General features: G+C 41.5%; 1 protein-coding gene across 6 annotated transcripts in view; it reads right to left on the bottom strand.

Moving 5' to 3' along the window:
* The window catches only part of LOC122541203 (uncharacterized), a 66,558-nt gene that overhangs the window by 31,493 nt on the left and 19,705 nt on the right, over positions 1-15,360 (bottom strand). For 5 of the 6 annotated variants that reach the window (XM_087978728.1, XM_087978726.1, XM_087978727.1 and 2 more), the window contains one exon: positions 10,952-14,526. The exons of the other annotated variant lie outside the window; for it this stretch is intronic. In XM_087978728.1, coding sequence (XP_087834854.1) covers positions 12,742-14,124 — 1,383 coding nt within the window. In that variant the 5' untranslated portion in view covers positions 14,125-14,526 and the 3' untranslated portion in view covers positions 10,952-12,741. Of the gene's footprint in view, positions 1-10,951; positions 14,527-15,360 lie in introns of those variants that run through there. 6 annotated transcript variants of the gene reach the window in all.

Below are 15,360 nucleotides of genomic sequence, written 5' to 3'. Positions count from 1 at the left end.
ATAGGGATGTTGCCACAGTTTTAACAGTGGAAAAAATCAGAATTACACTTGGGATATTTAGCCTCAACAAGACATTGAAGGTAATCTTAGAAGTTTTCAAGACAGCATACAATATGGAAATAGTAAATTCTGAGAATAAAAACTTAAGTTCAACAGGTAGGACAAAAAGATGCAAATTCAAATTAGTAAAAGACTAATTGAAGGCTGATAGCATGTAGTTCTTCATGAGTAAAATAAGGTGTGAGATACAGTAATGAGGGAAAAAGGTGAGAATTATTGAGGTTACAGTTGACTGCTGCAATGATGGAGAACATCAGGTCATTCAAACGATGAAATAAAGAGCCAGGGGCATTTTTGTTACAAAGTTGAAAGATTGTTTGGTCACTTTAAGAGAGAGATACCTTTTCTGAGATGAGAGATTGTGACAGCACACGCATCTGTGACTAGCTAACAGGTAAAGAGAGTGCTGAGAATTTAAAATATTTAACAATCAGTTTGGGAGTTGTGTTTTGACGATAAGGCAACCCGATTTGAATTTAACTAATTAATTTAAATTATGTCCAGGATATCAAAAACCAATCGAATTGGCTTGTATTGACAACACTGGAGCAATGAGAGGGTACGAGTCTTGGGGCTTTTAAAAAAGGAAGGGCATTTTGAAAATTATTCAAAGCTAACTGCCATCTGAAGAAATAAACATCTGAACGCTCTCAAAGAAATCTCTCAGAAGGCATAATCCATTAAAGGTACCAAGAAATCTTCAAGAAAGACACTCAGTAAAAAAAAAGATAAATCATTGAAGACAATCCAGGAAGAAGACAGCAGAATTGCAAGGATGGAAGGAAACAACAGATTCAGAAAGAGGCAAGGAAACAGCAGATTTAAAAGACCAGACGGAAGACTATGTGGACTTTGAGACACTAATTTAATGTTCAGTAATTGTGTTATTGGAGCAGCACTTTAATAGAGTTGGAGTTAGATAGTTGCTAAGTTCAGAAAAAGGGGCTTGGGTTTGTTAATGTTTTGGTTTAGTGTTCACTGTCAGAGTTAGGAAAATAAATTGCTTTTTTCTTTAAACAGTGGAAATCAGAGGTTTTCTTTCAATCACATTTTTAACAGATTACAAGGCGAGGCAAACTTTTCTGGGTGTTCTAGTTTTAATTAAGAGAATGGCTTGGCCTCCACATTATAACATGTTGTTTTAATTCCAACTAAGAATCCAGCTTAGACACTGGATCAGTCAGTGGTACTCAATATATGAACATATATTTAATTGTGGATATGTTTTAAATGGCACAACATTGATTTATTATAGAAAAAAGTACAAGATGTATGAAATAGAAAACAATTGGAATAATCTTAATATGAATATCAAAACATAGTTAGATTAGATTCCCTACAGTGTGGAAACAGGCCCTTCGGCCCATAAGTCCACACTGACCCTCCAAAGAGTAACTCACCCAGTCCCATTTCCCTCTGGCTAATGCACCTAACACTATGGACAATTTAGCATGGCCAATTCACCTGACCTGCACATCTCTGGACTTGTAGGAGGAAACGGGAGCTCCCGGAAGAAACCCACGCAGACACGGGGAGAATGTGCAAACTCCACACAGTCACCCAAAACTGGAATCGAACCTGGGACCCTGGTGCTGTGAGGCAGCAGTGCTAACCATTGAGCCATCGTGCCCAGTTGCAACTCATTTTTCAACAACATTCATTGCAGAGATTCAATATCACTCTAAATCTTGACTGACAATTTCCATTTTCTTTTCCAAGGATTGACACTTTTTAATAATTCCTTTCACAGTTCGGATGGCCTTTTTTCCCATTTTCAATGAACTTAAGATTTCTATCTGCTTGGAAGTTTCATGGACTAGAAACCACTTATGAAATGACAAGATGCTCTGAACTGATCTGATTCTCCTGCTTGGAAAAACTGTTCAACTTCTGAACTCTGGGTTATTCACAACTAAACCTTTCGAACCTACTGTTCTGAAGTCAAAACTAAACTAAATGCCTTAATGTGTTTGCTCTGCCTGTCATAAACACAACAGCATTACAATTTTATTCATCAACACTACAGGGTACTCCCTGCTACTCAACTGCAATTACATGCTCTCTTGCAACTGATGTAATTAGCTCTCTGACCCAAATTGACTTTCTGACTTAGCACAGTTTTCTGTATCTACACTTATGTTATGATTTGGTGAAACCACAGAACTTCCATCAAAAATCTAGAAAGCAAAGTATAGTGGGGCAGGGTTGTGAACAAGTAATGTGTTACATCAATTCCTTCTAAACGTTACCTGCTGTCAGAAATGGAGTTCCACAATGTAACTATAGTTCAATTCTCTACAAAACCACACACATCATCATTCTCCATTCAACTCGTTGAATAAATATTCAGAATTTTCTTACTAATTTAGACTCTTACCTTGGTAACAGGTCTGCAAGGACAAATACTATTTCAACTCCTGTATACCAGCCAAGGATCATGTTACCTCGAATTTCATCCATAACAAGTCCTGGTTTATTAATATTGAAAAGCTATCAAACATTATGGAAGCTTTTCTTCTCATATTTATGCTCAATGCTTGAAGTCCTACCTCCTCCACATACTGCCTTTGAGGTGGCTGTGGTGAGGAATAATTTGTTGTCAATCGTATCCTGAAGTGTGTATTTGCAAAGACGGCTCAGCGAGAGATGTAATGGTTTTATCTAAGATTCATCCCAAACAGCTATGTGATGCAGGATTCTGTACTCTCTGAGCTGTTCCCACAGATACAAACCAAGACATCCAAATCACTGAAAGACACTCTTTAGTCCTCCCAAAACCTGCTGGTCTCTGAGTTTAAAGGGCTGTCCTCAGCTGAATGCTGCAGACTGACACATTCCAAGGTACAGGACTATTTGCTGAGGGATGCATTAAAGCTTGAATAGCAACTGCAGGAGCAATTTGGGAGAAGGGCTTTCAATTATGATATATTGAAAGACTGGTAACCGCAGTACCCCTGAGGTTGTATGCCTGAGAAGGCACTGTGAGCATCAAGATGATTTAAAGAGCATTGAGACACCTCAGAATTGAGCATCTTTAACTACTGCAGTCTTTGCTCTGTAGGTAGATCAACAATACCATTGAAGAGGAAATTCACACAGGGGAGTATCAAATACTTACTCACAAACCTTTAACTGCCCTGTGTGAATCCTCTGGTGGAGTAAGAAGTTCCAGGATCTTGAGAATGATTTCTTACATATGTTCAACATGAATGGTTTCTCCCTTGTGTAGATACATTGGTGTCTGTGGAGGCTTTCTGACTGTGAGAAAGATTTGTCATACACTTCACACTTGAACATTCTGTCCCCTCTGTGGATGCGTTGGTGTGTGTGAAGGATTCTTGACTGAGATATCCCCAGTTTTGCTGCTCAACCTTCTCTGTTTTGAGCAACTACCCACAGTTGGTTAGTTGATCCTTGGGAGATCATCAGGATCTCTCTTGTGGTGTCTATCCTCTCTCTGTATTCTCTGGTGAGTACAGTCAATTTCTCTGCAAAACGGGAAAATGAAACATATTTTCCTCCAACTCCTTTCATCTAGGGGCTGATTCCTCAGTAATGTTTTATTCATTTCTTCGTGGGATATATTTCTGTGTAAATCATTATTTATTCCCATCTCTAATTGTCCTGAAGAGGAGGTGCTAAGCCACCTTCATCAACTACTGCTCTCCATGGTGCTGTAGAGACATCCACAGCAAGCAAGTCCTCACCTCAATGTTCTTGAGGTAGTAGAAAGCACTGAACCAGTTTCCAAGGGAGCAGCACCTAACTTGTTGACCAACCAGTCAATGGGCAACAGGTATATTTAATTTAGCTTCCTGAAGTCAAAAAGGAGAAATCTATTGAGATATCTGCAATGGCACAAATATAATATTTCAAATGGCCAAGAAGAACCAGTGTCCAGCAAAGCTCAGAGATTCAAGCAAATATTATAGGAAAAGAGAGAAAGAAGATGGTACCATTGATCGAAATGAAATTAGATCCTCACTAAGAGTCAGCAACTTGGACAGGAACACACACTTAGAGCAGTGGCATTTCAAAATTACAGACAAGGTTTTAGTGTTTGATCAAAGACAAATTATTCCAGTTTTTTTGGAAAAACATTAGAAACATTGCAACATTGTCAGGTGTACAGCCAAGGCTCACTAGTAGTGTGGCATTCAGAGATCTCTTAAGAGATTCAAGATCTCACAAACCATTGTAAAATCTACGAGTATACAGGATTGCATAAAATTTCCATTTCTATAATCTCTGAAGAAAAGTCAAATGACAAAGACCAACAAAGTTTTCAAAAGAATGCAGTTGAGGAGAAAACAAATGTGCAGTACAACTCACTTGAGCTGATGGGTGAATCTTTAACTGAAGTTATTCAGACAGCAAGCAATAGATGAACAAATTAGTTTAGCAGATTTGACTTTAATGTCGGGTAATGAGGTGACCCAAGTTCAAGTGGAAGCTTTTAATCTTGCAATCTTCAGAGAAGAATTGTCAGACCCATTGACAAAGGCAATACTAAATAAGCAGTAAACCTGGAGTAACATGCTTGAGGATGTAAAAATATCTAATTCACCAGGAAATCACGCACAGACAGCCAATGAAAATGTTCTACTTATTCAATAGGTCAAATTAAAGCATACTTCAACACAGATAATTCAGTAGATTGAGAAGTAAGATTTTTTTTCTTGCACAAAAATGAAGATGAGGTGCATATGACACAACTGTAGCCAAATCTAACTCCACAGATTCAGAATGTGATCAAGAAGAAATGGCTCAAAAATCTAGGATATTGCAAAAAAGAAGACACCTGTTTCCATGGAGCCATCATGAGCTAGTGGACATTCAGCCAGTTAAAGATTCTTCAGATGATGTCAGCGAATACCTGCCTGAATTAACAGAGGAGTTCCTCAATGAAGGGAATTTGGGAGAGAAAGTGGTCCTCCAAATAAAGGAATGCACCAACTGCGTTTAGCAGGAATGACACCCATTTTATGGAATGTTGATGAGAAAATAATTTTTTTAAATGGTGGACTGAAAGTAGCGTGGATCTTGCAGCTGCTCCCGAGACTCAAGCTTATTTCTAGATTCACTTCCAGATTTCTTGAAGTTATATCATTTCAGTAGTTTAAGACATTTATTTTGATTCAGATTTAGCTCTTTTCACAACAAAATCAATATTTAGATAAGCACATGAATAAGAAATGTTTGGAAGGGTCTGGGCTAAGCAGAGACAGGTCGGAATACTTTAGTTTGGGATTATGGTAGGTATGGACTGGTTAGGCCAAACGGTCTGTTTCCATGCTGTATGATTCTATGACGTTAAAACATCCTCCAACAGAAAAATCATTCACAGACCAGTCAAGGCTAAGATCTCCTGTACTCTTGTCTGTTTACCAGCACACAATCCATGTTCATCAATCCATGCCATCACAATGAGAACCATTACAACATAGTCAATGCAGGGTCACAGAAAACACAATAAAGTGAAGCAATCTGTGCACTTACACAGGACAGACAACAAGAGAGGACAGCAAGCCAAGTGTACTCAGTACCTCAACCCATACCTTCCCAACTCCAGGGAGAGATAGCAGAGTTGAATCATTCAGCAGAGTTAAAACATATTTGAAAGCAGACTGAACATGAAGCATGTTTTTCATTTCTTTTCTCTTGCAGTAAAGAAGATCATTGCTGAGACAGAAGATGTCTCAAACCATCCAGAAGATTGAAGATGGCATCTTGTGAATGAAAGACAGTGAGTGAGAGGTATCAATATACAAAATCTGAGTTGCTAGTGGTTTATTCAAGGAAGTTCGATGTCAGCAGGAAAGTGCTGTGCAATCTTGTGGGGACACTGCTTAGAGGACTAATTCCCAGCTGTGCTGATCATTCTCTTGCAGTTCAACAGATGGCTCTCAGTGCAGTCTATACCATCCTTTCCATCCAGTTAGTAGGTGAAAGAACCAGCTTGGAACAGCATCAAGAGCATGGAGAGATTGTAAAGAAATAACGGAACCTGATGAACAAGTCCAGTTCCAGAAGGGTTGTCAGATCACAGCTGATTTGCCAGAGCCTGCTCCATGGTCAGCTGGGCAACTATTGCTCAAGGTCTGTGGCAGTTGTCTGACAAATATCTGTGCCTAGGCTGCTTCTTGCTCTTAGAAAACCTGAAGAAGGGCATGTGCCCGAAACGTCGAATCTTCTGTTCCCTAGATGCTGCCTGACCTGCTGTGCTGTTCCAGCAATAAAGTTTCAGCTTAGAAAACCTGTACCTACAACAGAGATGACAACTTCAGGGCTGGGCCTCGGACATCCTTCATGTGCTGGGACTTCATTTGGAGTTAATCGCTCACTAGGAAGTGAAACAGTGGGTTCTAAGAGGGATAACCATTTTAACCTCACAGAACCAGACAGCAGCTGTGTCCCAGCCACTGCTCTGTTCCCCTCCCCGGAACAAGTTCTTCCAGGATGGGTGAAGAGCTACAGCTAAGGGTACAGCCTGCGTGGTGATTACTATCAAATGTCTTGTGTACTCACTCAAGAGAAAAACTTGCCCCATCAGTGGGGATTTGCATTCGGCCAATTTCTCCCTGCCAGCCATGGCCTATATGAAATTCTCACTCAGCCCAGAATGGCAGACGTGGTGACAACATTCTTCCCATAGATATTCAGTAGCCTACATATATCCCTCACCAATTGGGTGAATTTCCTTCTACCCAATGATTCGGATATTGAATCACAGCAGAGAGGTTTCACAGCGAATTGATGTTGATACAAGTCAGTCACTGAATGAAAAGTGTGTGAGGTCACTCGAAGCCCTGTTTGATCAGACCGGTTGAAGTGACATCTGTGGTGACAGTAGGAGAATGGCAACAGCCAGGAGGGGTTATATTTGATCAGGGAGTTGTTCTGTTGACACTATTCATTGACTAGCTTGCCAAATCTTTCAGCTGAGAGACTGTCAGGCAGTTCCTATGATCATCTTCTTTAGGAACTCCTGAAAGTCTCATGTGTTTCAGAGCTGGGTCTCAGAGATGCTGTGATTAACAGCTTGATCCAAAACTTGTGTTAGTATGACTCCTCACCTGTTATTCAGTTACAGTGTGTCAGAGCTTTAGAAAACATCATTTTTGGAGTGAGACAACACTATTGAAGTCTGACAAATGCATTGGTCAGCCTGTTGGGGAATAAAGAGAACACCAGTGTAATCACATTTGCTGTGTTGTCTTAGCTGCTAAAAAAAAAACTCTGGTACCAGCAGAAACAATCAAGCCCTTTTTCAAAATCCTCATCAGGATTAAGCCACTCATTGGGGCAGACAGTAGCAAGTCTCAGTGGAAGCATTCCAAATGTTGGGAATATTGGCCAAATTTAGGGAGTGGGGTGACTTCCAGAAACAAATGTAAGCTTACATCATATGCTTGCTGTTGCATTTGGGCACTAAGAGTGAGAAAATCATCCAATGTTGCAGAACAACACTGCAGATGATCTTCTCATTCACTGGATCTACAAAGGCGAGCTCCTTAAATGAAAGGCTTCTAGAAGAGCCAAGCTGGAGTCACCTGGACTTTGAGATGCATTTCACGTCAATGTGTTTATGATTATCCGAACACGGTGAATTCTTACATTTCAACTGTGTATCCTTCATCTCCAACCAGGACCATCTCTACAATCATGCAGTGGCCCTGTCATCATTCCTCAAGAAGCAGACACACCACTTCCAACTCAGCCGATGGGCTACCTGGTACAAAATATTAATTGGCAATTGCTGCTGTCCAGTACCCAAATGAGACCTCAGGACATCAGCCTCTGAATATGGTCCAGAACCTTGTCTTCCTAACACCAACTCATCTACTCCAGATCTTCATATTCAAAATACTAACAGATTTTTTGAATATCAATGTTTGTGTAATACCAATGGATTTTTTCACCTTCATCACAATATCAGAAGTCCTTCCAAACCTTAATTTTATAACAACATTTCACCTGTGTAAGAACCTTGCCATTCTAACACCAAGTGATCTCTCCAGATCCTCAAATTTGTATCACCACTTATCTCCTCCAGATCGAGGACATTGTAACAACAATTGACCTCCTCTAGATCCTCATCTTTGGAACAGAAATTGTTCCAAAAACATCCACCATTTCATAATGCTAGTTGATCTCATCCAGAGCCTCAAGTTCATAAAAGCAATTGACCCTTTTCACAGTTGTACTGTCAGATATTGTAAAGAAATAATTTTATTGTAAAGAAATATTTAGTTTCAGTGGAATATTGGTGGACCTGCACATGTCACATAAATGCACGCATCTTCTCTCAGTGGAGACTGCTGGACCACGAGGGTCATCTTTTCCCGAGCAGCAGATGAAGAGAGGGCAAGGCTTGGGGTTTTAACTCACCTTCTGGGAATGGAGACAACCAGACCTGCGGGAAACACTGACAGAGAGACATCGATCCCAACAAAATTCATATAGACTGACAAAAGTGATATTAGCACAAAGCAGGGAAGTGATTGGTAGATAGTCTTTACATTGTTTCTCTACTTCAAAGAGAGAGTGAGAAAAGGCAAAAGTTGTAGCTTTTATTCAAATGAAATTTTCAAATTTAATTTTTTTTTACTTATCTGACTAAAAATGTTTTAATTAATGGTACACCAGGGGAGCTCAGTCTAATTGGTTGTGTTACCTGCAAGATATGGGAAAACATAGATGCTCCTGGCAGACTGGATAACCACATCTGCCGGAAGTAGCACTGGTTTGATCAGCTTCAGAATGAGGTTTCAGAGCTTGAGCATCAACTGGAGGCACAGTAGTGATCCAGCAGGCTGAGAGTTATGTGGACAGTATGTTTTTGGGGACATGGTCATCTGGCAACTTAAGAAGCATTTCTCATTGATGGTGACCACCAGTCGGTAGTAGGGAGGGAGTCAGAGATTCAGGAAAGCCCCAGAATGCATCTCGCTCAAGATCAGATTTTCTGTATTGGAAAGCACTAAGAGTGATGGGTCCTCAGAGGAGTGCAGCCAGTGCTTTGTGGTGCAAGGTGGAGAGCAGAAAGAGTGCAAGAACAATAGTGGTGGGAAACTCAGCCATGACTAAGACTCACAGGTAATTCTGCAGCCACAGACCTAACTCCAGAATGGTGACTTACCTTCCTGGGGTCACAGTCAAGGATGCCACTGAACCTACAAATCATTCTGAAAAGCAAGGGGGAACAGTCAGAGGTGGTTCAAATTGGTACCAACGATATTGGTAGAAAGAGGGAAGAGATCATGCAACAAGAATTTAGGGAGCTATATAGCAAATTTAAAAAGCAGGACCTCAAAGGCTGTAATCTCTGAATTTCTCCCATTATCACATTCTGGTGGATATTGGAATAGGCGGATAGACCAGGTGAATGTGCTGGAATAGAAACAGGACTTTAGCCTTCTGGATCACTGGGTCTATTTCCTGGGAAGTTAGGGCCTGAACAAGTGTGATGGTTTGTATCTGAACCACAACTGAGACATCATCCTTCCTGGGTGATTTGCTAGTGCAGTTTTGGTGGGGATTTAAACTAAATTTGGCAGCAGGATGGGATAGTGGATGCACAGTAGGGTGTGATACACAGAACAACATTGAAGAAGGACTAAGTCAGTCTCGAAAAAAGTGCATGAATTGATGGTGTTGAATACCACAAGGGATACGATATTGTTGCTAGAATGGATCCGTGGTTGAGGGTGTGGCAGACTGGCAACAATATTCCATGGTATAGGAGCTTCAGGCCAGGAGGCAGGATGTAAAAGAAGCAGTGTTGCAATATTGATCAAAGGATCAATTACTGCAATAGAGAGGGATGATATCTTAGAAGGCACCTCAAATGAGGCCATGTAGTTGGAACTTTAAAACAAAAATGGGACACTCACAGCAACCCCAAGTAGTCAGAGGGAGATGGGAAGCCTGATAGGTAAGCAAATCTCACAGAAGTGTAAAAACAATATGGTAATCAGACTACAGTATTTCAATTACTCCAATATTATCTGAGATACACAAAACTTGAAAGGCACAGAGGCAGCAGAATTCTTAAAATGTGGACAGGAAGGCTCTATGAGCAGGAGGTTTAGCAGGGTTTGAGGAAATATTTTTCATCCTATGGTGGATACCTGGAACTTACTAGGTGAAAGGTGGGAACCCTCAACACATTTAAGAAGTATTCAAATAAGCATTTGAATCGCCATAGCATACAAGGCTGCAGGTCAAGTGCTAAAAAATGGGATGTGAATAAACACAAGCATGATGGGCCGAGCGTCTCTCTTTCCATTCTATAAAAACTCAATGACTCAGTGAAGCGAGCCAATGCATTAATTCACAGAAAGCACCGAAGAGAATCAGTGCAGGAATCTATACAGACAGCAGTGAAGAGAATCAATGCAAACAACATATCTTTTATTTACGGAGCTAGCTGCCCAAGATAAAGGTCCAGTGTGAATATTATGGTATGAGAGGATCAATGTGTGAATGGTCAAGATGGGTAGATGGATGAGGTAAGTAGGGGCTAGTGTAGTTAATGGGTTGAATGGCAGCTGGTTAGGGTGGGAGAATGGACAATTAAGTTGGGTGTTCGTCAGGTCAGGAGGGGAGTTCTGTCTGATCAGAGGTGATCGGGTATTGGGGATGGTCAGGTTGTGTCTGGGAAGGTGGCCTGTCGGGTCAGGCAGTGAAGTTGTCCAGCCACGAATCAGAGGTGATGGGGATCAGTTGGCTATAGTCAATGGGTCAGATATTAGCTTGGGATTTAAAATCTCCTGGGCAACTATTCAGTTAAATGTTACATCTTGCTGGGGTAGCACACTGGAAATCAAGCCCCACTACTCTTGGGGATATCACAAAGATTAGAGACATTAAAACACACATAGAAATCTCCGATTTATATGTGCTTTATACCCAAAATAACAGAAAATACTGACTAGATTTCTGTACTTAACAATGACAATATAGGATAAGTAAACAGACTCTAGCTACAGGTCAACAATAAGGAGCTTCTGGCATATCACTCTACTCGTTAAAAGTCTAATACCCTTTCAAACTCTCCTTTACACACAGATACAGAGGGAAATAAGTGAGAGTGGTTCCTGTTCAAAGCATTCCAGAGATGATCCTTGTGAATGTTGGTCTTCCTTCTTCAGATGTTTTCACTGGTTTGCCACGGGGACCAGTTCACCCTTTTATAAAGTTGCGAACTGATTAATTAGAAAATATCATTTACTGCAACTGCTGAAGGAAAATTAAACTGCGTTTTCTTCAGATTGCTAGGTGTTTTTGTTCCAGAGAACATATGCAGCTCCAAGCTGCCCCAAACCAATCACCGTTGTTGGCAGGCAGAAGGCCATTGTCAATGAGAACTGACCATTGCTTCAGTCAGTTACTAATTGCCAAAGCTGCCTTGTACACAACTCTCTGGTTCCAACTTGACTGCAACATACATTTCAGGTACTGCTGGAATCAGCAGCTATATGAACGATGCCTGCAATGACAGTCAGGTTACTTGCTTTAAAACCAGTCAACAATCCTCCAGCAATTCTTGATTTTAAAATAGTTCTTTTCTCATTTCAGTCCACAATTAAAAATACAGGGAAATAAAACAGAATTTATAAGAGCATATTGGAACTCAACAAACTCTCTGATACTAATTCAGATTTGGAGACTTTTTAGAGGCTTTTTTCCCCATTGGACTTTGCAACTTCTCGGGAAATTCCCATAGGGTTAGTATGTTTGAACTTGCAAGGGGTTTCATTGCACATTTTGTGCTTTAAGAGCAGTAGCTGATGATCTCGAGACTAGAAGATCTGCACTAATGTTTGCATTGGGCCAATGCCTCCTGAAGCATGTCATGCTGTTGCTTCTTATTGAATCTAGACTATATCACACTGTGTATCAGCATCAACCTCCTTCTTAGATAGTGCAGCACTCGATAGCATGTCATTGATGTATATCTGCTTCCCTTGCTTGTACTTCACTTCCCAGTTACATCTCTGTAAATGAAGTAACATTCTTTACCAGCCACAATACCCAGAACACAACAATCAGATACTTAAATACCATCCATGTACAGCGTTGTTCAGTTTGTGTTAACCCTCTGGATAATACAACTGGTTGTCCTCGTTGCAAGGAGTTTCTCTCAGTCCTGGCATCACAAAGCAGGGTGACTCCATTGTTGACAACACAGTGTTGTGATCACTAATTGTTTGATGGGAGTGAAAACTGCTTTTTTTTTGTGTCCCAGTCCTACTGAACACCCTGCATAGTGAGTTTGTGCGCAACTTTTAAAATTCACTCATGGGGCATGGGCATAGCTGGCAGGGCCAGCATTTATTGTTTATCCCGAGATGACCTTGAAAAGTGATGGTGAGCTGTCATCTTGAACTACTGTAGTCTTTGTTCTGTAGGTAGATCGACAATGCTGTTAGGGAGGGAATTCACATTCAATGAGAGACTGGCAAATACTTGGGACTGTTGATGTTCTGAGAGACAAGAGAACTTTGTGGAGTCTTCATTACAGAATACAGGCCAGTAGGGTTCTATCCTGCAATCATGTGTTGATGGACCAGGAGAAATTCCATGTGAAAGTCTTGTCATAAATATTGCACTGAAGAGTTTCTTTTCTTTGTGAATCTTGTAATGTCCTAGGTCATCAAAGATATCCGAAACCTTTTACTCCCCTGTATGAATCCTCTGGTGGAACAAGAGATTCCAGGACCTTGAGAATGATTTGTTGCATACATTGCACATAAATGGTTTCTCCCCTGTGTGGATGCACTGGTGTCTGTGGAGGCTTTCTGACTGCGAGAATGATTTGTCACACACTTCACACTTGAATGGCTTGCCTTCTATGTGGATGCGTTGGTGTGTGCGAAGGATCCCTGACTGAGAGAACGATTTGTCACACACTTCACATGTGAATGGTTTCTCCCCAGTATGAACGTGATGGTGTGTGCGGAGGGTCGAGGATGACGAGAACGATTTATGGCAAACTTCACAAGTGAATGGTTTCTCCCCTGTATGAATCCTCTTATGGAGCAGCAGGTTGCATGACCTTGAGAATGATTTATTGCACACATCACATATGAATGGTTTCTCTCCTGTATGAATACGTTGATGTCTGCAGAGGTATGATGAATCTGAGAATGATTTGAAACATACTTCGCATGTGAATGGCTTCTCCCCTGTGTGAATGCGTTGGTGCTTGTGGAGTGTTGATGACACCGAAAATGATTTGTCACACACTTTGCATGTGAATGGTTTCTCCCCTGTGTGAATCCTCTGATGGAGCAGGAGACCTGACGTGTCAGAGAATGATTTGTCACAAACCTTGCACATGTATGGTTTCTCCCCTGTGTGAATGCGTTGGTGTATACGGAGTTGTCCTGATTGCGCAAACGTTTTTTCACACACATCGCACGTGAATGGCTTCTCCCCCGTGTGAACACGTTCATGTGTGCGCAGGTTTTCTGACTGCGAGAATACTTTGTCACACACCTTGCATCTGAAAGGTTTCTCCCCTGTGTGGATGCGTTGATGCACACGGAGATGTGACGACACGGAAAATGATTTATTACACACCTCACATGTGAATGGCTTCTCCCCCGTGTGAATCCTTTGATGGCGCAGGAGTCTAGATGAGTCAGAGAATGACTTGTCACAGACCTTACACTTGAATAGCTTCTCCCCTGTGTGGATGCGCTGATGTCTGCAGAGGTTCTCTGACTGTGAGAATGATTTCTTGCACACCTCACACCTGAATGGTTTCTCGCCTGTGTGAATGCGTTGGTGTTTACGCAGGGTTGATGACTGGGAGAATGATTTGATACACACTTCACACGTGAAAGGCTTTTCCCCTGTGTGAATGAGTTGGTGCACAAGGAGCTTTGATGACTGCAGAAATGATTTGTTGCATACCTCACACAAAAATGATTTTTTCCCCGTGTGAATGCGCTGATGATTTACCAGGCCTGATAACTGTGAAAAGCCCTTGTCACAAACCACACAATTGAATACCTTCTCCCCAGTGTGAATGTGTTGCTGATTCATGAGCATTGATGATTGCGTGAAATCTCACGAATAGAGCTCACTCTTGAACAGCCTCTCCCCTGCAGAAATGTGTCAGTGGGTCATGAGGCTTGATGAATGACTGAAGCTCTCAACACACTTGGAACCACTCACGCCACATCCCAGCCTCACCCTGACTGATCACCCACAGCCAAACCTTCAGAAAGGTTGGTTTTGATGGAAGGTTCCACACCACTAACCAGTTTCAGATCTGACAATGGTCCCTTGACCCAACTGATTTCCAGATGATGGCCCAACCTTCTGTGTTGAACAATGATACACCAGGACCGAATGCCTTCAGACAGTTTTGCAGCTGTTCCTTGGGTGATGGTCAGTATCTATCTGCGGTGTCTATCCTCTGTATCTCTGGTGTTGTACAGTGCAATCGTCCTGTAAAACAGGAAAATAAAATATGTTTCCTCCAGCTCCTTCTACTCCTTTACTCGAGGGAATTATTCCTCAGTAATTTTTTTTTATATTTCTTCATTGGATACAATTTTCTGTGTAAATTGTCATTTGTTCCCATCTCTAATTGCTCTGAAGAGGAGGTGCTAAGCCACTTCATCAACCACTGCTGTCCATGTGGTGTAGGGACATCTAAAGCACTGTTAGGAATGGAGTTAAAGGATTTTGAACTGGTGGTAGCGTAACAATGGCAATACAGTTTCAAGACAGGCTGTGGGCCTTGAAGAGGAATTGGCAAGTGGTGGTGTTCCTTTGCATTTACAAACAAGAACTAGGAGCTAAGCTATTCAGCCCCCTAATCTTACAAGTGTAGTAATTTCTGGACTACTTCTGGTTAGTGAGAATAGGATTTGGCAGATGAATGCGTGGCTTGACAGCTGGTGCAGGGGGCAGGATTCAGATTCTTTGATCATTGGGATTTCTTCTGGGGTAGAGGTTACCAAAAGAAGAGGGAGGGGTTGCACCTGACCTGGAGGGAGAGCCAATAACCTGGCAAGGAGATTTGCTAGAGGGTTTAAACTAGTCTGGCAAGGGCGTGTGATCCAAAGCAGTAGTGAGACAAAAGAGAAGGATGAGGACAGTGCAGAGGTTAATGAGAGCAAGTTAAATCGTAAAGGCGGTCTTGGTAATCCCAGTACCAAACAGGATAGGCAAGAGCACTGCAGGGAGCAAGGGAAGTCTGAGTTAAACTGCATTAATTTCAATGCAAGAGGCCTGACAGGTAAGGCAAATTAACTCAGGGCATGAATGGGTACACAG

The sequence above is a fragment of the Chiloscyllium plagiosum genome, unplaced genomic scaffold (genome assembly GCF_037043375.1).
Source record: "Chiloscyllium plagiosum isolate Xiang-an unplaced genomic scaffold, Cpla_swu_hap1 HiC_scaffold_35, whole genome shotgun sequence".
Classification (NCBI taxonomy): Eukaryota; Metazoa; Chordata; class Chondrichthyes; order Orectolobiformes; family Hemiscylliidae; genus Chiloscyllium; species Chiloscyllium plagiosum.
This window is presented reverse-complemented; position numbering and strand designations above follow the sequence as displayed.